The sequence below is a fragment of the Erinaceus europaeus genome, chromosome 21, assembly GCF_950295315.1.
Source record: "Erinaceus europaeus chromosome 21, mEriEur2.1, whole genome shotgun sequence".
Taxonomy (NCBI): Eukaryota; Metazoa; Chordata; class Mammalia; order Eulipotyphla; family Erinaceidae; genus Erinaceus; species Erinaceus europaeus.
In genome coordinates, this window is record NC_080182.1 from 36,793,741 (window position 1) to 36,821,117 (window position 27,377).

At 45.5% G+C, this 27,377-nt stretch overlaps 1 protein-coding gene across 6 annotated transcripts in view; it reads left to right on the top strand.

The window, feature by feature from the left end:
- Positions 1-27,377, top strand: part of OXNAD1 (oxidoreductase NAD binding domain containing 1) — a 47,451-nt gene that overhangs the window by 13,937 nt on the left and 6,137 nt on the right. For 5 of the 6 annotated variants that reach the window (XM_060180855.1, XM_060180852.1, XM_060180856.1 and 2 more), the window contains 2 exons: positions 14,643-14,749; positions 24,456-24,597. In XM_060180855.1, the coding sequence (XP_060036838.1) occupies positions 14,643-14,749; positions 24,456-24,597 (249 nt within the window). The remainder of the gene's footprint in view (positions 1-14,642; positions 14,750-24,455; positions 24,598-27,377) is intronic. The other variant, XM_060180857.1, reaches the window with a different exon arrangement.

Consider the following 27,377-nt stretch of genomic DNA (forward strand, 5'->3'; position numbering starts at 1 on the left):
CCCCCAGAGTTTCACATCCCATCCCCTCCGTCAGAAGCTTCCCCATTCTGTTCTTTACCGTCAGGGGTGCAGAGGCAGCACAGGCTCCTGGATAGACGTGGGTCCTGGGTCAGATCAGTGGGGCTTCAGTTAATGGTATTTATAGATTCTTCCCATATTTGGGAGCTACTCTGCCCTGATCCAGCTCACTAGTTCTATTCCCACCTCTGACACCATCCTCCTAGACAACACTTTCAGCCCACCTACATGTTAGCTGTCGGGCTCAGGATTATTGACTTCTGTAAAAATGCCCCAAAATAAAAAAAAAAAATGCCCCCAAATTGTACTATCATAGTATTATTATTTACAAATCTCTCTCTTTTTAAAAGTTAAGTTTGTTTATTTATTTTTACCTAGAACACTGCTCAGTTCTGGCTTAGGGTGCAGGGGACTGAACCTGGGACCATGGAGCCTCAGACATGAGTGTCTCTTTGCATAACCATATGCTATGTACCTCCACCTTAATTTTTATTAACAGTAGGATATATTTTGATGTTCAAGAGTACTGTTTGGGCCCTATTTTTCAAGCTGATTCTACTTTCAGAAAATTGCTTTGGGACCGAGGGGGGTGTGTGTTTTGGTTTCAAGTTGATTTTTCTGATTGTTTTTTGAGATGTCTGTGAAAATCCATTCAGCCTAATAGACTGCTTATGGGCATGTGGGGAAATATACTTCTCCCACTGACGATAAATCTGAGAACACTTTTTTTTTGTTTTATTTTTGTTCAACACAGAAGTACTGATTTTGGAAATAGGAGATTTATTAGGATTCCTTTTATAAAAAGTGAAAATATGTCTCTTTTGAAGAAGTGTTTATTTAACTGCAGGGACAGCACTGCAAAGGCTTGGAGTCCTTCCTGCTTTATTTTGATGCAGATAGAATTAGGTTTTGTCAAATTTTCTTAAAGGCTCAGGTAGTAAGTTGTGTGTGTGTATGTGTGTGTTTCCCTTTGGCTTTCTGAGCTGAGTATCAGCTTCAAGATTCTGTTTTTTGTGCTGGACAGAGCCATAAACAGTACACAAACCAGCATGACAGTGCTGTAGTGGAACATGACTTACCGTAACACCCGAATTTGGTCTGTGGACCATCACACTGGCCATTTCAGAATTTCACAAGACAAAATTACTAGGACTTTTGGAGGGTTATTTTGAGCCAACTTACAAAAAAGAGAGAGTTTATATACACACACACTAGTAGTATGAAGAGTTGATATATTGAGGCCTGAAAGACAGAAAAATCTCAGGGTTATTTGCAGACATGGCAGAAGAATTTTCCAGTTGCAACTTTTCTTTCTCTTGTTTCTAATTTCATCCAAACATAGTGAGAGCTGGGAGAAGTAAGTAAAGCTAGATGATGTCTGGAATGTTGTGAGGTTATGGGGAGGTCACTCCAGACCCTCTCTCCTTCTCCTGGAATAGGGCAGTTCCTGGCCACTCAGGCCGATGAACACTGGTCAAATGCACATCACCTCAGCTTGAGCCCACACAGGAGAACCACCTTCTTGCCTCTAATTCAGACAGTAAGCTGTTTCACAGTGTTTACCTTTGCTCTTCCTTTCAGGTCTGTGAGGTAGATACCCTAAAGATAGGATGGCACCAGTGATGTACAAGAGGAGGCAGAGTCTAGAAGTTATCTCATGCTTCTCCTGGAGCTAAGGAGAAGCTTCAGCTCAGGTCTCTTGAGTCTTAAAGGCTCCTTCCTCACTGTGCCTCCTGGCATGGGCAGAGTGGAGCTCCCACCCACACAGAAATGTCCTTTCTTTGTTTGGCACTGTGTTTCCTCTGGTCTGAATGACCATATTGTGATGGTAATGCTATGAGCTTAGCCAGTCTGGGGTCATGCTGATGGCAGGAAACTGAGCTCTCAATTGAATGACATTTGACTGTTTATGTTCAAGTTCACATGTTGTTTTTTTTTTTAAAGACCAAAGAATAAGTAGTCTGGGGTCACCTTCAAAATGTTAAGGAGATAAGAGTCAGAATGTTATAATGCAGTAAGAATGTTGTAATGCCGCAAGAATTGTTCAGACAAGACTTAAGATTTTACTGTGGGATGGGGGTGGGGGGTCAGTGCTTGACCTCTGTGGAGGGCTGGCCCTGAGTAAGGTGTCCTCTGTTCACCAGTTTGGTGGGCGAGTTTGCTAGTGAGTATTTTATTACACATTTTTATATATTTACTTCTCAATAGACCAGACATTGGCCTATATCCTGGGCCTCTAATCATGCGCACCTACAAATGCTTTCTGTGTATTGTAACCTCGGGGCTTCTCACCCACTTAGAGTGTGTGTGCTTGGGAGTGGGGCCTGGCTGCACACCACTAAGCTATTCTCTATTTATTGATCTATTTATTAATTTATTGTTGGACAGAGACAGAAATTGAGAAGGGCAGGGAAGATGGAGAGGGAGAGAGACTAAGCTATTTTCTAACACTTTCTGGCTGTCCAACAAGTCAACTCAATTCTGCCATTATCTCCCTGGAGACAGCATCCGATCCCACTGACTGAAGACTCAAGCTGACTCACAAGTGAAACCCCTGCCCCCCCCCCCCCCGCCCACATTTCCTTACCCCGCTCCCTAGTTTGGAGCCAGGCACAAGCCTGTGAAGTATATGACTAGGTGTAAGGAAAAGGGGAGAGGAGAGTTTAGTAGATAAAGTCAAATGGCCAGAGGCCTTTGGGAATCCTGTAGTTGCCACTGCTGATTCTGGACTACTGAGAATCTACTTGTGTGGACGATGGTTTTGCTCAGTCTTGGGCTTTAATGGGATGAAAGCTTAGCCAGAAAGCTGGGCCGTGTTCCAGGCTGAACCCTTAGGACTTTCTGTTCATTGGCAAGATTGTATATTGAAGTGACCTTCTTCAGCTCGAGGCTGGGGGACTGAAGGCTGGTGGCGCGCATATGTGTATGTACATGTATACGCATGTTAATGTTTTCCCCATTGCTGAGGCTGCACTGCTTCAGGCCAGCCAGCTAGAGAGGGCCTGAGAGAGAGAGAGAGAGAGAGAGAGAGAGAGAGAGAGGGAGGGAGGGTGTGGGCGGGGTGGGGGGGGATATTCAGGAAGAGAGGGAAAGACATCCCAACATCAAGCCTCCCCCAGTACAGGGGGCATTGGATTTGGGGGAGGCAGGACTTGAACCTGGGTTCTGTTTTGTTGTTTTTTTCTCTCCTTATTTTTTGTAATAATTTTAGTAGTGATGTAATATTGTTTTACAAGATTACCTGTCAGCAGGGGTATAAATCCACTCCATTCCCACCACCAGGGCTCTGAGCCTTCAGTCTCCACACTGCAAGCCGTTACAGTTCCAAGGTTGTAGACGGGCCAAGCATCGTCTCTACAACTACCTGTCTACGTTTACATGTAATTGTGCTGTTTTCCTTCCTAATCCAATCCTTTCTTCCTCTCCAAGCCACTCACCACTACCTCCATATGTCCCTCTCCTCTTCCTCCTCTCTCTCTGGGTGCTGTTGAAACTGGGATTCAGAGCTCTCTTATCTTCTTCCTCCTGTCACTTCTCCCCTGCTGGAAGTGTGGACTAAGGTTGTTTTTGGGGTGCAGACGGTAGGAGTTCTGGCTTCTGTAGCTGCTTCTCTGCTGGACCTGGGCGCTGGCAGGTCGCTCCACACCCCCAGCCCGTTTCTGTCCTTCCCCAGTGGGCCAGAGCTCTGGAGAGGCCAGTGAACCTGGGCTCTGTATGCAGCAAAGCAGACCCGCTGGCAGGTGAGCTGCTCCACCAGCCCAGCTTGCAGTGGGGGACAAGTCTGAACCACTCCAGGCAGCACCTAAGCCAACTGAGCTATTTTGTCTTGTTTTCTTTTTTGGTATTCATTTATTTATTGGATAGTGACAGCCAGAAATTGAGAGGGAAGGGATGGTAGACAGGGGAGACAGAGAGACACACCTGCAACACTGCTCCACTACTCACAAAGCTTCCACCCTGCAGGTGGGAACTGGGGCCTTGATCCCAGGTCCTTGCACATTTTAAGATGTGTGCTCAACCACCCAGCCAAATGAGCTGTTTTGTAAGATTTTTCTTTTCTTTTCTTAATGAGACCAAGACAAACAGCAGAACACTGCTCAGCTATTGATAATTGTGGGCTGGCGGTTGATCCTGGGGCCTCATTATGTGGGACACGTGCTTTGCCCACTGACCCACCTCCCTGGCTGCATGTACTTCTTAACTGTGTCCAGGGCTTCATTTGTTGGTATCGGAAATGGTTGGTGTCAGTATATTTCACTCACACATTCTTTGTTAATAAGTTAGCTTAAGAGACAAGGGTTTGCTTGGTTTTTTTGTTTGTTTGTTTGTTTTCCCCCATTTCTCCCAAATGTCTTCTGCAGTTGAGCCGCAGTTAAGGAAAAGAGTGAGTCACGCACACAGTATTCCTGCCAGAGGGGCTGTGAGAGCCAAGCCTGTGAAGCAGGAGTGAACTTGGCTTGCTCACAGGGGAGATAGGCAGGACCCAGGGTGTCTGAACTGCTGTGGACTTAGATAAGGAGTTTGGGGGTTTATCCTGAGAGTGATGGAAGGCTCCAGTCAGGGACTTGACTCATGCTTTACATTTTAAGTGGGTTGTTTCTCTGCTTGGTAGAGCACTGGGCTTTTGTTGTGCTTTGACATCAGGTTGGAGGCTGTTGACTAGTCCTGGTGGAGTAGAGTAGGGGCCGTGGCTTTTGGGGGAGAGAGCAGTGGGCAGAGTCTGGCCAAAAGTAGGGCTGATGGGATTCTTCACAGACTGGGGGTGGGGCCAGGGGGTACAGTCAATAAGAGAGGGGAAGGAAACCAAGATGGTTCTTCTCTGCGGATCTGAGTGATCTGGGTAGATGGTGACAGCGTGTAGTTGTTAAAATGGGAGCACAGACATGGAGAGAGAGAGGAAGGGCTATTTCTGGGGTAATCTCAGTGTGAGGATGGAGTTTTAGATGAAACTGGATTAGCCCTAGCCACGAGTCTTGTCAGCTTTTTTCAGCTGTTAAGTCTGGATTTGGGGTGTGTAATAGGTGTTTATTATACTGTTTTTGTATAACTTTAAAATGGCCCAGGGTCTGGGCAGTGGTGCATCTGGTAGAGCACACATTGCAGCGGGAAGGATTCTGGTTCAAGCCCCCAGTCCTGAACTTAATGAGTGATGGAGCAGGGTTGCAGGTGTCTTTCTCCTTCTCAATCTCCCCCCTTCCCTCTCAACTTCTCTGTTGTTGTCCAAAGTGAATACATAAATAAAATAAAAATTATTAAAACTAATAATAGTACATTGTCCATATAATGAAAAGAAAGAAAAAGTCCTCTGTTGAATGTATTGACTGGAATGGAAGCGCAGGTAGTCTGAGGTGTGAATCTGGAGTTCCCTGCTGGGAATAGAGTCACACCTGCAGAAACACCCTGATTGCTTTCCTCTGTTAAGAGATGCAAAGGGTTTGAGGAGCTCCTATGGGACAGAAAAGTGTTCGGGGCTCAATCTTTGGGTGTGTCAGCATTTAGAAGTCAGGCAGATGATGGAGGAGGGTAGTTAGCATAATGGTTATGCAAAGAGACTCTCATGCCTGAGGCTCCAAAGTCCCAGGTTCACTCACCCCCCCACCCCCCCATGAAACCAGAACTGAGCTGTGCACATCTGGTGAAAACCAAACCAAACCAAACCAAACCAACAATGCAGGGAAGTCATGCAGACAAGGACGGCCCAGCCCAGCAGATGGAGTGGCCTGAAACGAAAGGCAGGAAGTCAGCAGAGTGCTAGGAGGAAAAGTGTTTCAAGAAGGAGATGAGAGTCAGCCATGTTGAAGTCTACTGAGAGGTCATCACTGGCTTCAGCAAAGCGAAAGTGGGTGATTAGATAAGCACGAGAACATTGCTGAGGAGGAGAGGTTGGCTGGATTGTATTGGAGAGAGAATGAAAGGAAGTATACGCGGGGGCGGGGGGCGCAGTGGCGCCGCACCAGGTCAGTGCACAGAGTAGAGCCCCAGCTCCGTACCTGCAGGGGGGTCGCTTCACAAGCGGTGAAGCAGGTCTACAGGTGTCTGTCTTTCTCCCTCTCTGTCTTCCCTCCTTTTTCAGTTTCTCTCTGCCCTATCCAACAACAACCAAATGGAAGAAATGGCCACCAGAAGAAGTGGACTCGTAGTGCAAGCACTGAGCCCCAGTGATAACCCTGGAGGCAAAAAAAAAAAAAAATATATATATATATATATATATATACACACAGAACAAGGACCATAGGTAACTGTCGAAATATTTTTAGCTTGGCTGGAAGCAGCAAAGGGCGATGAGAGCTGTTTTAAGGGAGAGGCTAGTTTTCTTTTTCTGATCTGTAGAAACAGAATCAGTCAGTCAGGTACCTAAATTCAGAGCTCTACTTTACCACTTCCTGTTAGCGAGCATAAATCAAACCACCATCCACTGCAAGGAAGCAAAGATGTTTATTGACGAATTGCAATCCGGGCCGAGATGGTGACTGGTGTTAGTCTACCGAGCTCGACCCTGAACAAGGCTCAAACCACACAATTTATAGGAATTCAGACTACACTCAGGGAGGGGGAACACATCACCTTGTCAACTTACATCCAATAACAGGCTATAGCAAACACAAAATCCAATCATTTCAAACTTAGCAAAAAGCGGGGTCCATACAAAGCAAAGTGCGGGCTAATTTCAAACCTTACAAAACTAGACAACCAATAAGACTTCACCAGGTATTAGGTCCTCACATCCCCCTACCATCATACCAGGCCATCTGGCGACCAGTATACTGCTGGGGCTGTGCAGAGGTCCTGATAAGGCTTGTCCCCATGCAGGGTCCTTTGAACAACTTACAAGACAATGGGTGGCCTTCACTGATTAGGTCCTGTTTATTCAAGGGGGAAGGGGAAAGGAATTTTCCACCTCATACTACAAGCAACTCATACTAAAAGCACTTAACAAACAACTGCATAAAAAGGGAATTTCAAGGCTACTGCCTTTTACACTTCCTAGCTCTGGAACCTCACATTTTTCACTTGTAACACCTGCCTTCTAGTGCTGTCGTGAAGACTGGTCGAATGAGTGCTTGTGAAGTCACGTATTTGGTCAGCACTGTGTGAAGGTGTTGCTGTTGTTATGTGAGGTCCTGTGTTCTCCTGGGGCAGGAGCGCCTGTGGAACGGTGATGCATCAGAGAGGATACTTCCTGGAATAAAGATTTATAAGGCAAAGAGGATTCTCAGCCTGGGGACAGGCTCACCTTTGGTGGGGGCAAGGGAATTCATTTGTCATGTCATGTCAGGATGTAGTGCTGGTGGGTGTAAGCTTAGGCTGACTTAAAAAGTAGTAAGCAGTTGACGGAGTGCTGTGGTATGCCACCATCAGCTAATCACTGCTGGAAGCCGGTGTCTTTTAACGAGATGCCAACTCCTCTGATTGGTGTTCTGCCACAAGATAAGCAGTGTCTGTGAGTCTCCGTGTCCCTAAGTATAAAAGGACATATCAGTCTCACTAGTGACTGAAATCCTCTGTGTCCTAACCTTGTGTTTGGTTCAGGACACCTCTGATCCCGACTTTGTCTAAACTGTAAACCAGCAAGCAGATGAGTGGGCGTGCACAGAGGAAGCCAGCCAGATTTCCCAAAGAAAGTCCTGTTTCCTGTACAGAGATGTTTGTGGCAGCAGTAACACCAAAATACCCTCCATGAAACCAGCTTTTTAAAATCCATATCATGGCATTTCCTTTTAGATGCTTAACTCTGTCAGAGCATTAAAAATGCCTGCTTGGAAGACTTGGCAAACGTATTGTTATTTTATTAAACAGTAGAAGAGTCTAAATGTTATTTTATGGAAAACTTCATTTCCTGCCATGTGGTTTAACTTAGAACCTAACTAGTTGAGGTTTCAGTTGGGAAAGCTTTTGATCCATTAAGTACGAGAACAAGTATAAATGGAAAACATGGTTTCCACGTCATGTTTTGCTTATTCAATAAAGGCAGGAAAGACATTCAGCATGTCTTAATTATACGAAGCTAGCTTCAGAATAAAGTAAAGGAGGCGGCCTTTGAAAAGACTTTGCTAATGTTTCAAATCCACGTTGCTAGAAATCTTTGTGCAGTATGAGTATTAATTAAATAAAGTGGCGAGAGGGAGGCAGAGCTTTTAGAATCACAGATGATGCGAGGCGTTTTGCCTGGCCGGTCCTGTCATGCTCACACTATTTAGCACATGCACAGCACTGGTTGTAGTGATATCAGTGGACAGCAAGCATGTGGGGACATTTCTTTGAGTCACTGAGGACTTTTTTTTTTTTTTTTTTGAGGTACTGAGGATATTTTTGATCAAAGATTTAACCCAGACGAAATTGAAATGTTTCATCCTAGTGAAACTTTTTCAATAGAGAATATAGTGTTCTCCTCCCTCATTGAATACTATGTACTTTTTTCATCGGTAAGTGACTGACAGTTTCATTTCACCTAGGAGAGCATTCTCATATGTTGAAACTGGAGTTCTGTGCTCCAGGGCCCCAGAGTTATGAATGTTGACTTCTCTGCCACCAAGTGACTCTGGGATGTGTTTAAAGCTTGCAGACATCGAATTTTGTTAGTGAATCATTGTTACAAATGAGATACAGTCTTTTGACAGTTTCTACAGATTTATTTTATTGAAAAAAAATGCTTATGTAAAATAAACACTTGCTTTTGATAGACGAAAGAAATTGAGAGTGATGATGTAAGGAGAGGCGTCTGCTAATTCTTGTCTTTGTAGTAAGACACTTAAAATAGGAAATGGGGAACAAAGGGACAGAACTCTCCAGCTGGAGAAATCTCTGCCCCTTCCTTCTCTTACAGTTTTGAAACAAAAAACAAACCTAGGCTTTCTGTAATGTTTTGGGTGTTTTTTTTTCATTTCCTTGTAAACCAAATCTCCTAGACTCCACTAACCTATGATCTGGAAATCAATTTTATGTGACTATAGGTTACAGTTTTACTCTTTTTTTTCAAGTCTTTACTGAAACCTATTATATATTGGGCCCTGTGCTTGGTTTAGGAAGTTGATAAGAGATAAATTCCTCTCAGTAGCTGATCTCAGGATCTCAAGTGTGTGGTTTGTGATTAAGTCTCTGGCTCCCCACCTGCAGGGTTCATGCCTCATAAGAGGTGAACTAGGTTGCAAGTGCCTTTCTCTCTTTTCCCCTTCTCTCAATTTTTCTTTGACCTAGGAAGGAAGGAAGGAAGGAAGGAAGGAAGGAAGGAAGGAAGGAAGGAAGGAAAGGGGGGAAAATGGCTGCTGGGAGCAATAGATTCATAGTGCAGGCACTGAGCCCTAGCAATAAGCCTGGTGGCAACTAAAAAACAAAAAAATGAAAGAGAAAATGAATTTGACTTTTATTGAGTTTACAGTGGGGTCTGTATTTGAAATCCTGCTAATGGAAAGTAGCTGGTCCTGGGGGTGGGGGCCTCTGAGGGCTGACCCCCCTGCTTCATCTTTGCTTCTCCTTGGCCAGGCACCATGTTCAGGAAGCATTTGTGGGAAGAATGATTATGGCAGGTGTCGGTGTAGGCATGAATGAACTTACCACTGAGCTAGAACATCAGGTGATTAAGGGCCAAGCAAACCCGAGTTTCAGTCCTGCTGAGTAGACTTAACCAAGTTACTGAGCCTTTCAGTTACTTTATCTGCAGAATGCTGGGCCCAATTATTATTTCTTGTGGGAACAGATGATTATTTATACCAGCTGAATGGATTAATGCACATAAAAGATTTTACACAGCACCTGGTATAGTTAGTTAAGTCCTACTTGGACATGGGCTGCTGTTACACAGGGCTGTGTATATGTGGGTCTGGCAGAAAAGTGCTGATGAGTTGGGGGGCAGTTAGGAGCTTTGATAATGGTTAGAGGCCTTGATGGGGGGGGGGAGAGGGAAAAAGAGAGGGAGGCAATATAGAGAAAGGAGGAAGGAGTTTTCTACTCGGGGGTCAGAAAGGGGAGGGAGAAACAGGTAAGATGAAGGACCAGGTTGGAAGGTTTAGTGTCCGCTAATCTAAGTAAGAAGACCACTTCAGGGGTGGAAAAATAGACAGAAAGTACCAAATTAATTTGAGAGAGCAGGGAGGGTGAGAACCGAGACTGGACAGTGAGTTTAGGAACCTACCAGCCAACCTGGGAAGAGGAAGTTGTAAGAACAGAAGCCAGCTTACCTGTGGTTACAGAGTGTCAAGGAACAAAAAAAAAAGAAAAAGAAAAGAAAAGATTCAGGTGAGTAGGAAGGTGCCAGTAGAGGCAAGGCAGGGGTTAAAAACAAGATTTCTGAAATAGCTCAAAGACAAAGTGACATGAGCTGTGCCACTAGCAAAAGAATCCACAGCCTGCGACAACAGACCACTGGGTCTTATCGCCATTCGTGAGACAGTCTCCCTGGTGGTGTTGAGGCCGAGTCCGCACGGAGCACTGGTGCAGTGGCATATATGATAAAAAGCTGTGTTGGGGTTGGGCAGTGGCGCATCTGTTTGAGCGCACCTGTTAGAGGGCCTAAGGACCCAGGATCAAGCCCTGGTCCCCACCTGCAGGGGAAAGCTTCACAGAGTGGGGAAGCAGGGCTGCCGGTGTCTCTCTTTCTCCCTGCCTACCTCCCTCTCTCCTCTCAATTTCTCTCTCTATCCAATAAATAAATAAATAAATAAACAGTGTTGTATTGATAACTATTCAAATGGCTAGTAATCAGGTCATTGTAATTAGTGCAGTCAAGCCTGTTATGTCTGTTCTTCCTACTGTGGGCCAGCAGCGTTGTAAGTGCTTTGCACACACCTCGTTCAGACCCTCCCAACAACTCTGAGTACAGGTGTTGTTATTCTCATTCTGTGACAGAGTGGGGCCAGGTGACAAGCCCAGAGGCACACAGCCGGTTGTAGGCAACAGAACACAGTTAAATAGTAGGCAGCAAACTACAAAGCCCATATGTAGCCAAACTAAGCTGGCTCCTTTTGGTTTTTTACCAGATTGCTGAGGATGAGCAGGTGATGGCAGAGAGCAGGAGTGAAGCAGATCCTGAGTGAAGAAGTCTGAGCCCGCCAGGAAGGGACTGGAGGGAGCTGGTCAGGCAGTGTCCCCGCGGGGGTCAAAGGCAGGGCAGGAGCCCAGTGGAAAAAGAGCACCACTAGCTCACATGTAGAGGAGGAAGTGAGGATTGGTAAAAATACAGAGAGAAAGGGTGAGAGAGGCTGGGATTGGGCATGAGAAAGGTGCAAAAGTTTTGAAGTGTTTTGAATGGTGAGCGAGACCACTCTCCATCACGGGAACTTTCCAGCGGATTTTTTATTTTATTTTATTTTATTTTTTCTTTACCAGAACATTGATCAGCTGTGGCTTGTGATGGTGCGGGAGATCCAGTGGAGTTTGAAGAACTGTCTGTCATTGTTAGTCTGATTAGATCTTGCCCTGTTGGAAAAAATGGGGCCTGAGTTAGCTAGTGTCAGGATGGGAGACTTACTGGCCTTTGTGAAGCCCATCACACCCTTTGGTAGAGCCACAAAGGTTAACACCATCCAGAGAGAATGACTGCTTTGTCACCTGCTGCTGGTTCAGTTTGCTGCTGGAAGTGGGAGTGAATAGAATAGGGAGTTGAGGGGAGAATCATGCTGTCTGTTCCCTGCTGTGGAGATGTTCCAAGTCTGGGGAGGAAGAGAAATCCAGAGACAGATGAAACCAAAGGATGAAGGAAGCAGAGACTTTTTGTCTTAAAGGTGCTGGGTGACACTTAGCTAGAGAATGGCTGAATGAGAACTTTGTTCTCTAAGATTTATTTATATATTATGAGAGAGAAGGGAGACAGAGGCAGAGACAGAACACTGCTCAGCTCTGACTTAAGGCGGATGTTGGGTTTGAACCTGTGACTTCTTAGGTCTCAGCTCTGCAAGAGACGGAGCTGTTTTCCTGGCCCTGAATCAGCTCTTTTAAGAATTTTCTAGAAATATCATTATAGTAATGGTCTTAGGACCGTGAGTTGGCTCATGCATAAATACATGCTCTGGTGTGGGCTTGGGTTCGAGTTCCAGCTGCACGTGGGAGCAACCTGGGTAGCACTGCTGTTACTCTCTGGATGAGGGAGCAGCGCTGTGGTATTTCTCTTCTTTCTGCCTCTCTCACTCTCACTCTTGAGGAAAATAGAGAATAGAAAACTGGAGGCCAGGTGGTGGGCACACCCAGCTAAGTGCACACAGGACTATGCGCAAGGACATGGGTTCAAGCCTCACCTACCCACCTGCAGCCGGGGTGCTTCACAGGTGGCGAAGCAGATCTACAGGAATCTTCTCTCTCCCCCCTAGTTCCCCCACCCTCTCAATTTCTCCCTGTCCTATCGAATAAAATGGGGGGGGGGGCAGGAAAAAATAGCCGCCAGGAGGAGACTTGTAGTGTCAGCACTGAGCCCTGGGCCTTGGGTTCATTCCCCTCCGCTGCATTAAAAAAGAGGGGGCTGGGTGGCCATGCACCCAGTGGAGCACAGAAAGTACAGTGCTCAAGGACCCGGGTTCAAAACCCCAGTCCCCACTTGCAAGGGAAAAGCTTTGAGAGTGATGAAGCAGATCGGCGGATGTCTTTCTGTCTCTCTCTCTCTCTCTAACTTCCTCTCTCATCTTGATTTCTCTGTCTAATAAATAAATAAAATATTAAATAAATAAATGCCAAAAAATGTTAAAAGAGTAAAGAAAAATAGTACACCCCAAACTATCTGAAGGGAAGGGCTGTTTCTATTGTTTAAGGTTACTGGATTATTGATATCTTGTAAAGTAGAATATAAATGAATATTCACCACAGAAGAGATCCAAAAGGTCGAGAAACACATGAAAAAATGCTCCAAGTCTCTGATTGTCAGAAAAATGCAAATAAAGACAACAATGAGATACCACTTCACTCCTGTGAGAATGTCATACAGCAGAAAAGGTAACAGAGCAAATGCTGGAGAGGGTGTGGGCTCAAAGGAACCCTCCTGCACTGCTGGTGGGAATGTCAGTTGGACCAACCTCTGCAGAGAGCAGTCTGGAGAACTCTCAGAAGGCTAGAGATGGACCTGCCCTATGATCCTGCAATTCCTTTCCTGGGAACATATCCTAAGGAACCCAACACACCCATCCAAAAAGATTTCTGTACACATATGTTCTTAGCAGCACAATTTGTAATAGCCAAAACCTGGGAGCAACTCAGGTGTCCAACAACAGATGAGTGGCTGAGCAGGTTGTGGTATATATACACAACGGAATACTACTCAGCTATTAAAAATAGTGAGTTCACCATTTTCAGCCCATCTTGGATGGAGCTTGAAAAAATCATGTTAAGTGAAATAAGTCAGAAATGGATGAATATGGGATGGTCTCACTCTCAGGCAGAAGTTGAAAAACAAGATCAGAAGAGAAAATACAAGTAGAGCCTGAACTGGAATTGGCATATTGCACCAAAGTAAAAGACTCTGGGGTGGGTGGGGAGAATACAGGTCCAAAAAGGATGACAGAGGACCTAGTGGGGGTTGTATCGTAGAAAACTGAGGAATGTTATGCATGTACAAACTATTGTATTTACTGTCAAATGCAAAACATTAATCCCCCAATTAAAAAAAAAGGGAAAAAAAGAATATAAATGAACTAGAAAAAGTAAATTAAAAAACTCAGAGAGTACAACCCCAATTGTTTGCTATTATTAGATTCAACAGATGCACAGTTACCCTGTGAAATTGCTTAAAAGGAAGTTTCTAAATGTTTACTTTCAATTTTCGGAATTAGTTCATCAAGAGCTTCTCACAGGCTGAGAACACACCCAGGAACGTGGCTCCCCATGCTGTTCACAAAGTACTGATGGAGAATTCAGATGCCAGTGAGGGTGCTTTTCGGGACTCCAGATCCCTCCCAGAGTGCCCTGCCGAGTGCATGGCACATTCTAGACTCTTGTCATATAAATACTTATGAGACAGTTCCTTCAAGAGATGATTTTTGGGCCAAAGATGTAGCCCACCAGGTAAGACACATCTTGCCACGTGGGCCACTCAGGTTCAAACCCTAGCCCCACTTGGAAGGTGCTGTGGCGGGGAAGGAAGCTTCAGTGCTGTGGTGTCTCCCCTTCCCCATCTGAATGGAAAAAGTGACCCAGAGGTGAAGTCACATTTCCATGAACTCTTAGTGCCAGAGAGAGAAAGAGGCAGAGAGAGAGGACAGAAAGAGACAGATGACTTTTCTATGCAAAATAAATTTAAGTTAGTATGATAGCCTGTCTCTCAAAAATAAGGTCCTAAGAGGCCAGGTAGTGGCACACCTGATGGGAGTGTACACATCCCAGTGCCCCAGGACCTGGGGTCAGGGCCCTGGTCCCCACAGTCATGAGGGGTGAAGCCACGCAGCAGCCATCCCTCCCTCCCTCTCTCTCTCCTTTTCTGTCTTTCTCTTCCCTCTCAATGTCTCTGTCTCTATCCAAAGTAAATATTAAAAATTAAAATAGTAAATGTTCGCTTGGTGATAGCAGAATTTGTAAGTAAAGTAGGCTTTGTAATTTTTCGATGGCTGCATCCTTCCAGATTTCAGTAGCCTTCAGTTAGCAGGAGACCATGCTAGACTCCTGCTGTCTCGTACACTCCGGCCTCACCCACAGCTCGTCTTTGGCTCTAGGTGCTGTCGCCAGCTAAGGTGTGTGGGATTGCCAGCGAGTCCCCGAAAGTGAAGAGGCTGCGCTTGCTTGTCGCTGAGAAAGAGTTCTCCTTTAAAGCTGGCCAGTGGTAAGAGACTTCCCAGTTTCCTCTGTTGGGTCTGTTCAAGCAGGTGCCATCATATAGGTGAGCTTCTTCCAGGGTCCTGGTGGTAGCGCAGCGGGTTGAGCACACGTAGTACAAAGCGCAAGGACTGCGTAAGGATCCTGGTTCGAGCCCCCAGCTTTCCACCTGCAGGGGGTATCGATTCACAGGCAGTAAAGCAGGTCTGCAGGTGTCTGTCTTTCTCTCCCCCTCTGTCTTCCCCTCCTCTCTTGATTTCTCTCAGTCCTATTCAACAACAACAGCAACAACAACAATGGGAAAAAAGATGGTCACCAGGAGCAGTGGATTTGTGGTGCAGGCACTGAGGCCTAGTGATAACCCTGGAGGCAAAAAATAATAAATAAATAAATAAATAAATAAATAAATAAATAAATAAATAAATAAGGGCTTCTTCCTTTTGGAAGGGACCTCTGTGGCCGGAGGTAGGAATTCTAGACCATCTCCAGTCAGAGTGAGTCTTTGGGGCCGGTGAATGCCTTCTCTGGCCCTCAAACGTACCCTGGTTTGATTAAGCCCGTGACCTTCATCACAGGTGAAAATTGTTACCCTGAGTTTTCCACACTCAAAGTAGCTAGTTCTGGTCTAGGACCTCAGTGTCTCTGATAATTACATTCTGGAGGAGTGGTCGGTAATGGCATGGGTTGCAATTCTCTAACTTGCTGATATTCTCTAACTTGCTTGAACTGTATGTTCTTGGGCAGGCAGGTGGGGGGCATTGTGAAAGCTATATACTTTCTCTTTATTTATTATTATTATTATTTTAACCAGAGCACTGCCCAGTTCTGGTTTATGGTGATGCCAGGGATTGGACCTGGGGTCTTGGACCCTCAAGCCTGAAAGTCTGTTATATAACCACTATGCTTTTCCATAGCCGGGGTGATATGCTTTTGTTTTAGGGAACTGGTGTTCCTTATGTCAGATACAAAGTAAGCTTGGCAACCAAAGCCAAGAATTGACTGGTCAAACCCTAGAGCTGCCTGCCCGCCCTCCCAGCTAAACTCCTGGACACTTCTCTTTCGTCGAGGTAGATTTAAATCTCCTGCTGCTTTTTAAAAATTTTATGTTACTAGTGATTTCATAATGATCAGTGAGATTGTGGGATAAGAGGGGTACAATTCCATACAATTCCCACCACCAGAATTCCATATCCCATCCCCTTCCCTGGAAGTTTCCCTATTCTTTATCCCTCTGGGAGTATGGACCCAGAATCTTTATGTGGTGCAGAAGGTGGAAGGTCTGGCATCTGTAATTGCTTCTCTGCTGGACATGGGCATTGACAGGTTGATCCATACTCCCAGCCTGTGTCTACCTCTCCCTAGTGGGGCAGGAATCTGGGGAGGTGGGTGCCAGGACACATTGGTGAGGTCGTCTGCCCAGGGAAATCAGGTTGGTGTCATGGTAACATCTGCAACTTGGTGGCTGAAAAGCACTAAGATACAAAGCAGAACAAATTGTTTAATAATCAGGAACCTAAAGGTAAGAGTACAGCAGATGAGATTTGGGGGTCTTCATGTTAGAAGAGGCTAGGAAGTCTGGTTTAGGTGTATTCTGATGTCTGCTGCACTTTTTATCAGGATTTTCCAGCCAGGCCCCACCCACCACACTCATGAGCGCCCTTCAGCTCCACGGACTAGTCAGTGTGCTGACTGGCCTCACTGAGCTGTGTGTGGTTCAGGTTGAACTGTAAATAAAGCAACTTGAATTTCCTTAGGAAAGGTGTGTTTCGCTGTATGTTTCCTTCATTTAAATAAAGCATTCATTTCTAAATGAATTTCTGGCGTGTCAGTCTTGGTAGTATTTCTTGGGCGTCACTTAACTAATTTTGGCAGTCCATCTGGAAATGTGGTTTTGTTAGGAGGAGGATGTGTGATAATAGCAAGAGTTAGCAGTCTTGTGTTAATAGTTTGCCTTTGAATTTAGAACTAGAAAACAAGATGCTGATTGCAATAATTTGCGTTTGTGAAGCAATTTACCGCAATCTCTGCACATGTTCAGTGGTACATACTAAATGCACTTGGGCTGTTTTAGGGGGTGGGCAGCATTTTCACCCTTCAGAAGTAGTTTCGAGGCTATTCCATTGAACGGGGAACTCCAGTTGCAATGATCTTCTTCTTCTTCTTCTTCTTCTTCTTTTTGCCCGCTGCCCTTCTGTGGAAAGGTTCATGCCTCATGCACAGCATTCTCTGTGCTTTATTCTCTGAGTTGGGCCAAACCTCTGGCCCCAGTCACCTGAGGAGAAACTTCTATATGTTGGATACATTAGAAGCTCTCCTATTCTTTATCCCTCTGGGAGCATGGACCCAGGGTCATTGTGGGATGCAGAAGGTGGAAGGTCTGGCTTCTGTCATTGCTTCTCTGCTGGACATGGGTGTTGGCAGGTGGATCCATACTCCCGGGGAAGGGCTCTGGGGAGCTGAGGTTCCAAGACACATTGGTGAGGTTATCTGCCCAGGGAAGTCAGTTTGGCATCATGGTAGCATCCGGAACTTGCTTCCAATAAATCCATGCACTTACTCAAGAAGAAAAAATGTCATCATGCCATAGTGACAGAACAGTAGGTTCCTGCTGAGACTCTCGTGGTCAGAGTGTTCAGAGTCCATGCTGTCCTGTCCTTGGATAGACTCGGTCATGTCACTGGTACTAGGGCTGATCTTGCTGAGCCTGACAGGCTCCTGTGCCACAGACTTGGGGTCGTGGCCCCTCACTGTTTAGTGCTGAACCTCTCCCGGCCAGGCGGCCCTCAGCACTCTTAGGCCCTCCCTGACTCCCAGATGGGAAGACAGCATGATGCTTATACAAAAAGACTTCTTATTTATTTATTTATTTATTTATTTATTTATTTATTTATTTATTTTTCCGTTGCCACCAGAGCTGTCGCGGACTGGGCGCCACCACTCGGAATCGACTGCTCCCAGCAGCCATTTTTCCCTTTTTCTCCCTTCCTTCCTTCCTTCCTTCCTTCCTTCCTTCCTTCCTTCCTTCCTTCCTTCCTCCCTTCCTTTCTATTTTATTTGATATTGTCAGAGAGAAATTGAGAAGGGAGGGGGAGAGAGTGAGGGAGACAGAAAGATAGACACCTACAGACCTGTTTGATCACTCGTGAAATGTCCCCCCTGCAGGTGGGGAGTGGGGGCACGAACCCAGGTCCTTGTGCCTTGTGTGCATTCCACCAGGTGCAGCAATCCGCAGCCACACGGAAAACCACACAGCCTGAAGCTGTGGTGTCCCAGGTTCAGTCCCAGCACTACCATAAGCCAGAGCTGAACAATGCTCTGGTTTTTGGTCTTTTGGTTTTTGTTTTTTCCTAATCTTTTAAATTCATTAAAACAGAAAAGTTTGTTTCCTTACTACTGGTTTGCTGAGGGCCTGGGGACTGAGTTCCTTTGGATGTTTGACTCCAGGCTGCAGCTGCTATTTCGCTTGGGCCGACGGTGTCGGCTCCTTCAGTGCTGTTGTTGGGGTGGCCGGTGCTCTGGACTTGCGTGGACCGTCAGCTGGGCAGTTAGCCTCCCTGTGGCCATCGGGCAGGAAGGGGTGTCTGAGACGGTGTGCACTTGGATCGCGGTGAGCAGAGTGGTGTGCTGTCAGGTGGAGCAGAGCGTGGCTGCTGGGCTGTCTTCAGGGCCACACTCGCACGGGCCTGCGTTCTCAGTCATCAGCCTTCTCTGAGCCTGCAGTCCGCCTCGAGATTAGGAGACGGGGCTTCAGGCACAGGTCCCGCATGGACGTCAGCGGAGACCAGAAGTGGGTCTCGGGGTCTCTTACTGTGCTGCGCCGTGTTCTGTTGGGGCCCTTCCGAGGAGACTGGTTCCTGTACTGGGAATTAGAAACTTGAACAACCCAAGCCAGAGAGAAAAATCAAGAGAGGCTCCCTCAAAACCACATCACAGGGGAGTCGGGCTGTAGCGCAGCGAGTTAAGCGCTGGTGGCGCAAAGCACAAGGACTGGCATAAGGATCCTGGTTTGAACCCCGGCTCCCCACCTGCAGGGGAGTCGCTTCACAGGCGGTGAAGCAGGTCTGCAGGTGTCTATCTTTCTCTCCCCCTCTCTGTCTTCCCCTCCTCTCTCCATTTCTCTCTGTCCTATCCAATAACTACAACAATAAAACAACAAGGGCAACAAAAGGGAATAAATAAATAAAATAAAATAAAAAATTAAAAAAAAAAAAAAAACCACATCACAGACAGGCAGGACTGGACTCGGGCTCATCACTGAGGATCTAGCTCTGAGTGAGTCCTACACTTGACCTCCTCGGCATTCCCCTTCCCTGAGGATCGTCGTCCTACCACACGCAGTGTTCCTGTGATCCCCACTTCTGATGTGGGTCGAGTCCATCATCGCTCTCCTTGAGTGCTCCAAGCCTCCCTAGCTCACATGCTGCCTGTTCCAGTGACGTGGGCAGTTTCCCTCCAGTGGACTTGAGTTACGGTATTTTCAACGAGGGAATATTCCTGTATTTGGACTTGGCAAGTGTTCAGCACGTCTCTGCTATTTAATTCGACTAGTTGGCTTTTTTTTTTTTTTTGCTATTGTCAGTTTCACGTAGGAGAGAGAGAGGAGAGGGGAAAGAGAGACAGACAGACAGAAGGACGGGGGGGGGGGAGATATCACAGCACCACGACAAAGCAGGTATCCTCCCAGGTGACTTACAAGCCCCAGTGATTTAGTTTTTACGTTTGAAAGTGACTTTGGGTTCATGACATCATAAGGAAACAGAAGCAGAAAACTCTGCTCCTCCCCATGTAGCTGGGTGGCTGCGCCCAGCACACAGCCACACGGCCGCGCCCAGCAGCCCGACTCAAGTGCCCGTCAGGAAGTGCCGCTCTCCTTGGAGTCATTGCTCCTGAGGATTGTGACCGTACTCTCCATTGCTTGTCCAGAGACCCCTCTATGAAGTCTTTCTTCATGCCTCCCCCCTCACTGCATTGAATACTGCTTCTTCTGTTAGTATGCAGATTGGAAAAAAATAATAAAACAGGCTTTATTAGTCTTTTCCTGACAAAATCGGGATCCCTGATGCTGGAACTAAATAAAAATCTATATTAAGGTATCTCTGCAGGTTTCAGATATTGAGCATTCGCTTTCCCCCAGGCAGACTTTGGCAGAGCTCATTTTTATTGTACTTGTTGATTCCTAGCTCACTAGAGTGCGGTCGTTGAGGGTGGGTGCCAGGAAATATTTCCTCTGTGCCTCCGACACCAGCCAGAGTCTCCGTGATGGTCAGGTGCTATCTGTAGTGTGTACAAGGTCATCATAAAGGCCTGGAAGCGGCCCTGGGCGCCCTCTCAGGCTTCAGCTCTGAGCAGGATTTGCACTGCACGGTCTGCCGGCACTGGGGCTGCATCTCTGCACGGCGCTGGGTTGCCTTGTGGGTCCCAGGTGGGTATAGATGTGTGTGCTTCACGCAGACCCAAGGTCCTCCCTTCTTTACACACTCGTCTGGGGTACAGCCAGTGTCTGTCTGGGGGTTAGGGTTAGAGCGCTGATCCTGCAAAGGGCATTTTTTCCTTAGACTTTATATATATGTATAGCGTATTTTATTGAATTTATTCAGGTGAGGCGTTTGTGTCATTTGAATTCCTTTTTTTAATAATTATTTACTGATTTGATAGGACACAGAAATTGAGAGGGGAAGGAGGGATATGGGGGAGAGAGATGTGTAGCCCTGCTTCACTCCGAGTGAAGTTTCTTTAATATTTATTATTTATTTATTCCTTTTTGTTACCCTTGTTGTTTTCTTATTGTTGTTATTGGTGTTGTCATTTTGGATAGGACAGAAAGAAATGGAGAGAGGAGGGGGAGACATAGGGGGAGAGAAGGACAGACACCTCCAGACCTGCTTCACCGTCTGTGAAGTCACTCCCCTGCAGGTGGGGAGCTGGGGGCTCGAACCGGGATCCTTACACCGGCCTTTGTGCTTGGCGCCACCTGCGCGCTTAACCCGCTGTGCTACTGCCTGACTCCCATCCGAGTGAAGTTTCAGCCCCTCTAGGTCCTCCTCTGCCATCATGTCCCAGGACCTGAAGCCCCCACCGCAGAGTCTTTTACTTTGGTGCAACACCCCAAGCCTGGTCCAAGTTCTGCTTTGTGTTTTCTTAATCTTGAACTTCTTTATTATTCTTACTGTTATTATGAGCGATTTCATAATGATCGACAAGACTGTGGGCTAAGAGAAGTGTTGTTCAGACAGTTCCCACCACCAGAGTGCCATCTCCCATCCCTTTCATTGGGAGCTGCCCTAGTCTTTGTTTCTCTGAGAATATGGACCAAAGATCTCTGTGGGGCGCAGAAGGTGGGAGGTCTGGGTTTTTCTGCTGGACATGGGCATTGACTAGTCGATCCATAGCCCCCTGCTGACTGATTTTTTTTTTTTTTTCGCAGAGAGGAAGAGAGAGAGGCAGACTGAGACAACATTATATAGCATAGACTCCCTTCCGTGTGGCAGGGTAGGACCCTAAGCTGACCCAGAGCCTTTTTTTTTTTTCCAGGAGAATACTTCCAGGCCACATACCATTATGGCACATTTTTTATTTTATCTCTCTTTTTCTTCTACTTAGTCTCTGATTTTACTATTTGCCAGATATTTACCCTGTTCTTTCTCAGGGATAAAAATCACATGAAGGCTATAAAAATAATAACCCGTATCTGTGACGTTGGGAGAACTACCGTAGTTCCCAGTGGAGGGGGTGGGGACACAGATACCAGTGGCGGAAATAGAGTCCCTTTTCCTTTTTCCTCTCCTTTAATTTCTTATTTACAAAAAGGAAACTGGCTAAACCATAGGATAAGAGGGGTACAACTCCACACAATTCCCGCCACCAGAACACTGTATCCCATCCCCTCCCTGATAGCTTTCCTATTCTTTATCCCTCTGGGAGCATGGACCCAGGGTCATTGTGGGATGCACAAGGTGGAAGGTCTGGCTTCTGTAATTGCTTCTCCGCTGAACATGGGCATTGACAGGTCGATCCATACTTCCAGCCTGTCTCTGTCTTTCCCTAGTGGTACAGGGACAAAGTCCCTTTTTCTAATGGTAGCTTTGCAGAGCTGTAAGGAGGGAAAGACCCTTTCTCGTTCCCCTGAGAGGATGGTCTGTACCAGTATCTGGCAGCAGAGGGCACTGCAGCTCAGGAGCTGAGTGAGCAGTTATGCCACATACATCTCTGATAACATATAGCAACTGTAACACGTGTCAGCTATAGCTTTTTCACATTCGTATCTCGTCTGAAATGAGAAGGGAATCGAAGGATTCATGAGCACGAGTCAGGCGAATGAGAGTAGACTGGGAGGGGACCTTTCCTGGAATAAGTAAAGAAGGGATCCAACCTCATCAGATCCCCCTCACCTGCTGTCTGCACGTTTGGCTATAACCACCACCTACTGCGGATGACGCGGCAGGGAGCTCGTTGTGACTTTGTTCTGCACACATGATGCGGGGCACATTTTTGAGGCGCTTATTAGTCATTTGTTTCTCTTTGGAGAGATGTTTATACAAAGTATTTGCCCAGTTTTCATTTAAATTGCCTGTCTTTTTATTGCTGAGTTATAAAAGTATTTGTATATCCTGAATCCAGGCCCCTTATCAAATACGTGGCGACAGCATAAGTTTTGAAGTCAGAAGAACAAATTTCCTCTTCTTAAAGGTTGTTTAGATGGTTCTGGATTCCTTGAATGTCTATATTAATTCTGTGATCAACTTGTCAATTTTTGCAAAGAAGCCAGCTGGTGTTTTGATAGTTAGGAACACTGAATCTCTGATTCAACACGAGAATTACTGCCGTTTATGCAATGTTAGATCTTCTAATACAGGAACATGAAATATCTTTTGATCTTTGACCTTTTTCAGCAGAATCTTACACTTTTCAATATCCAAAGCTTATTCTTGTTAAGTTTATTCCCAATTGTTTCATTCCTTTCTATAACTGTAAATGAAATTTATTTTCTGAATTTCTTATTTAAAGTGTTCATTTTAGCTGATGGAAATACTGATTTATGAGGGGAGTCGGGCGGTAGTGCAGCGGGTTAAGCGCATGTAGTGCAAAGCGCCAAGGACCGGTGTAAGGATCCCGGTTCGAGCCCCCGGCTCCCCACCTGCAGGGGAAGCAGGTCTGCAGGTGTCTGTCTTCCCCTCCTCTCCCCATTTCTCCATTTTTCTCTGTCCTGTCCAACAACAATGACATCAATAACAATAACTACAACAATAATGAAAAACAACAAGGACAACAAAAGGGAAAATAAATAAATGAATATTAAAAAACATTTTTTAAAGAAATACTGATTTATGTACATGCATTTTGTGCCCAGTGAGCCCACTGCGCCTGTGTGCTGCTCCAGGATTTTGAGAGCAGGCTCCTCAGGGTATGTTCAGTGTGCGGCTTCCTGCCACGTTACCCCCCTCCATGGGAGTTGCCTTTCATTTCCATTTTGCTTTCTTTTCTTCCCCTTTGGCCCAAGTGCTTTCAAGTAAATTAAAATATATTCTAGAGGTCCAGCATTCTCTCCAGTTGGTCTGTCGTGGGATTGCATTTTCTTAACTGCTTAATTTCTCACTTGCTTGAGTCCCTTGATGACCAGAACCTCTAGTTCAGTGTTGAGCAGGGGTGGTCAGAGCAGACTCCCTTGTTTTGTTTTGCTTCTTAGCTCTATTTTGTAGAAACCCTTCATCAAGTTGAGGAGTTACCTATTTATTACGTAGTTTTTATTTTTACTATGTAAGGGCACTGAATTTTGTCAGTTGCAGTGTCTTTCTTGTGGGTCCAGGATCTCACTCGTGTGTGATTTCACCATTCCTGTAGCTACTTTTTCATTCACATAGAGACAGAGGAGCAGCAAGTTAGTACTAGAGCTTCCACAGGTAACGTAGCAGCCCGTGTGCGGCCAGGTTTCAGAGAGCCTGTGAGCACTGCAAAGAGAGCTTTACCCAGGGCACTACACGTGAGCTCTTTCTCTGCCCCAAATGTGTTCTTCTGTTCACTGAAATAATCTATGGACTTTATCGTTTATTCTGAAGGGTGTGTCTCAGTGATGGCCAGATGTTTAATCAGCCTTCTATTCCAGGAATGTTTTTTCCATCCATATTCATCAGGAATATTGATCTGTAGTTTCTTTTCTTGTGATGTCTTCTGGTTCTGATAGTTTATTACTCACCTCAGGGAGTGAGTCGGGATTTGAGGAAAGTTTGGTGAGGAAAGTTTGAAGGGTTAGTATTCTTCTTATATGTTTGGTAGGCTTCACCAGTGAAACCATCTGGACCTCCCTCGTTCTTCGTTTTAAAGTCCTTCATGCCAGTCATTTACGTGTCAGGGAGCACGTCTGCTTTCTCCTGTCTTTTCTCTCTCCTTGAGTGTAGTTTGGTAGTTTGCCTTTCTAGGAAGCTGTCCATTTCATCTTAGCTGTATCTCCTTCGTCACATAGTTATTCATAGTATACTGTGGCAGTATTTTTATTTTTCTGAAGTTGGTGAGAGGGCACCCTTTCCCACCCTTTATTTTGGTAGTTTTGTCTTTTTTCTTGGTCTAGCTGAAAGTGTGTCAGTTGCATTTGCTTTATTATCCACCTTTTTTTTATTATTATTTCTTTATTGGGGAATTAATGCTTTACATTCGATAGTAAATATTGCCCACTTTTAAAATCACTTCAGTAATGACAGTTTATTCACCTTTCCTTTTAGGGTGGATTTCTTTATCCCAGGAGTCTCTGTGGTTGGTGGGTTCTCAATATGCTCCAGCCCCGCCCTGTTGGAACGAGAGCGAATGATAGAACTGGCAGTGAAGTGTACAGAGCACCCTCCTTCTCTCTGGATTCACAACCAGGTGAGCAAGCTGCTTGCTTCAACATGGAAATCTGGGTGTCTGCCTCACACAGACTTTGTGTTCAGCTCATTTAAACCCCCTCAGAACTCTGGACTTGAGTGAAGGGAACATTATGGTCATGAATTTGAATTCCTGTATATGGAATTCAAACTCCACCAAAGTCAAAGAAATAGAATGTGTGTGTGTGTGTGTGTGTGTGTGTGTGTGTGTGTGTGTGTGTGTTTTGCTGGAAGATTACATAATGGTTATGCAAAGAAATACTCATGCCTGAGGCTTCCAAGTCCCAGGCTCAATACCCACACCACCATAAACCAGAGCTGAGCAGTGCTCTGGTTCAAAAAAAAGAGACAGGTAAGAGCCAGATATCTATGGGGCCAGGTAATGGTGCACCTGATTGAACACACGTTATAATGCACAAGGACCCAGGTTCAAGTCCCTGATCCCCACATGCAGGGGAAAGCTTTGTGAGAGGTGAAGCAGTGCTGCAAGTGTCTTTCTGTCTCTATATCACCACTTTCCCCCTCATTATGCCTGTCTCTATCCAATAAATAAATAAAGATTTAAAAAAATTCCAGCAAGGTCAAAGATATAGTTGTTTTTTTTTAAATAAATTTTTATTAGTGATTTAATAATGATCAACAAGATTGTAAGATAATTCGTTTATACAAATTATTTGCCCAGTTTTTATTTGAATTGTCCACCTTTTCACTGCTGAGTTATGAAAGTACTTTGTATACCCTGAATCCAGGTCCCTTATCAAATATGTGGCTACAGCATAGGTCTTAAAGTCAGCAGAAGAACAAATTTCTTCTTCCATACAGTTCCCACCTCCAGAGTTCCATATCCCATCTCCTCCATTGGAAATGTCCTATTCTTTATCCCTCTGGGGTATGGACCAAAATTCTTCATGGGGTACAGAAGGCTTCTGTAATTGCTTCTCCGCTGGACATGGACATTAGCAGGCCAATCTACACCCCCAGCCGAAACAATATTTTTGATGCGTTAAGAATGACCCCAAAAGTACTTCAGGATCTAGAAATTTCTTCAGGTTAATAAATAGCTTTCAGTTGAATACTACTATAGAATTAAAACAGTTTACTTTATATGTTAACTTTCAAAAATGGACTCTTTACATAAATATAAATGGTAAACCTACAAATCTCATTATTTTATTTATTTATAACCATCCTAAAAAAATATAAGTCGGTCATCATCCTATCGTTATGTGGAAGGGACCCACTTCTCTGATTACATACTGGTGCTCAGAGCTGAGCAGTGCCAGTTTGTGGTACGTTTGCCTCTCATTATGGTCTCTGGAGACTGATCATACCGGATTCTGAGAGAACAAGCCTCATTTTCTGGTAATAACTTGTGTCACCAGTGGGCTCCATGAGTCCTACACATGCTGTGTGTTCACTACCTGCCTGTCTCCTGCTAACAAAGAATGAGCCCAGAATGCATGAGTTGCTGGTTTTCTTAGTGTTTGACTCTTATCTCCTATTTACAATCACCAGCAGTCCCCATCCTCTCCCTTCCCTTTTTGTATCCCACTTAGCAAAAAGCATTTTCTTATTCCCCTCTACCAGAAAAGGAATAAACCAGAATAAAGAAGAGCTCATAGCATTCACTCTCTTTCCTAAGTGATCAGGAATCAACAAAAGAAGACCCAAAAACTCTTAACTTCATTTCCAGCAGAACTTGGGAACATGTAATGTTTATGCCGGAACCATGTGGGAATAAGTTGGGGGCAGGGGAAGTAGACAGACACCAATAGTAACAGATCTCATAGTGCATCACAGAGACACGGGAAAGAGTGGGAATAGGGCCACAAACTTGACATCTTCTTGGGACCTTGTTAAGTACAGTCTTCGGGTGTAGGATGCTGAGCCTCAAGCCTCAGCAAAAACCACACGAAAAATTGAGGTGGGGAGGCCTGTCTGGATCCCTGCAGGCGTGCTGCACGGCCTGCCTCAAGGCTCACCTTGCACGGAGAAGGAGACCCCACACCGTGAGTGCACACTACACATTTTGCCCTCTGACTTGCTGGGTCTCTCCTTCGGTATGCCCTCTGCTACCTCGTTCCATGAATTTTTCTCTGCCCTTCACTGTCTCTAAGCTGTATTTTGAGTTTTTGAAAATTTGCCATGGGTATGGTGGTTTCTTTTATTCTTTATCTCTCTGTCTTCATTTAAATAAAAAAGAAGAGGAGGAGGAGGAGGAAAGAAAAAAAGAGAAAAGTATCTATACTGTAGAGTGGGCCAAGCCAGGTGCCCACAGTCCTGTGCCCAGGAATAAAATGAGCTTAGCATCCTGGCTCCAAGTGCCACGAGCCTCTCTAGTTGTCTGCTCCCCACGTGACCAGACCTGGTCCTGGTCCACAGCTCCCTGCTTGGTTTCATGCCTCATTGGCATTTTAATGAAGGAACTTATTCTTGGAGGCCGTAGGAAATCTCCGAGTGGCGTTGCTCGAATGCACATCCTAATTGCAGTGCCTGCGCCGCTCTGCCCGGTGGGAGTTGCAGGCCGCCTTCCCGGAGTCAGATTTTTCTTGGAACCATTCTCAGGTGGCTGTTTTCCTCCCGAGGCTTTGTCTTACGAAGCTATGAGAGTGGACAATGGAGACGAGAGAGTGTCTGGGTGGCAGCAGGCAGCTCAGTCGGGACACGAGATAAAGTGCCGTAAATGTCTTCCTTTATTTGATCTGCTTTGGCTCAAGCTCCTGGCAGGGTAAAGGGTTCTAGACAGCTATTGTGTGTTGGGCTCGTTTGCTGTGGAAAGGT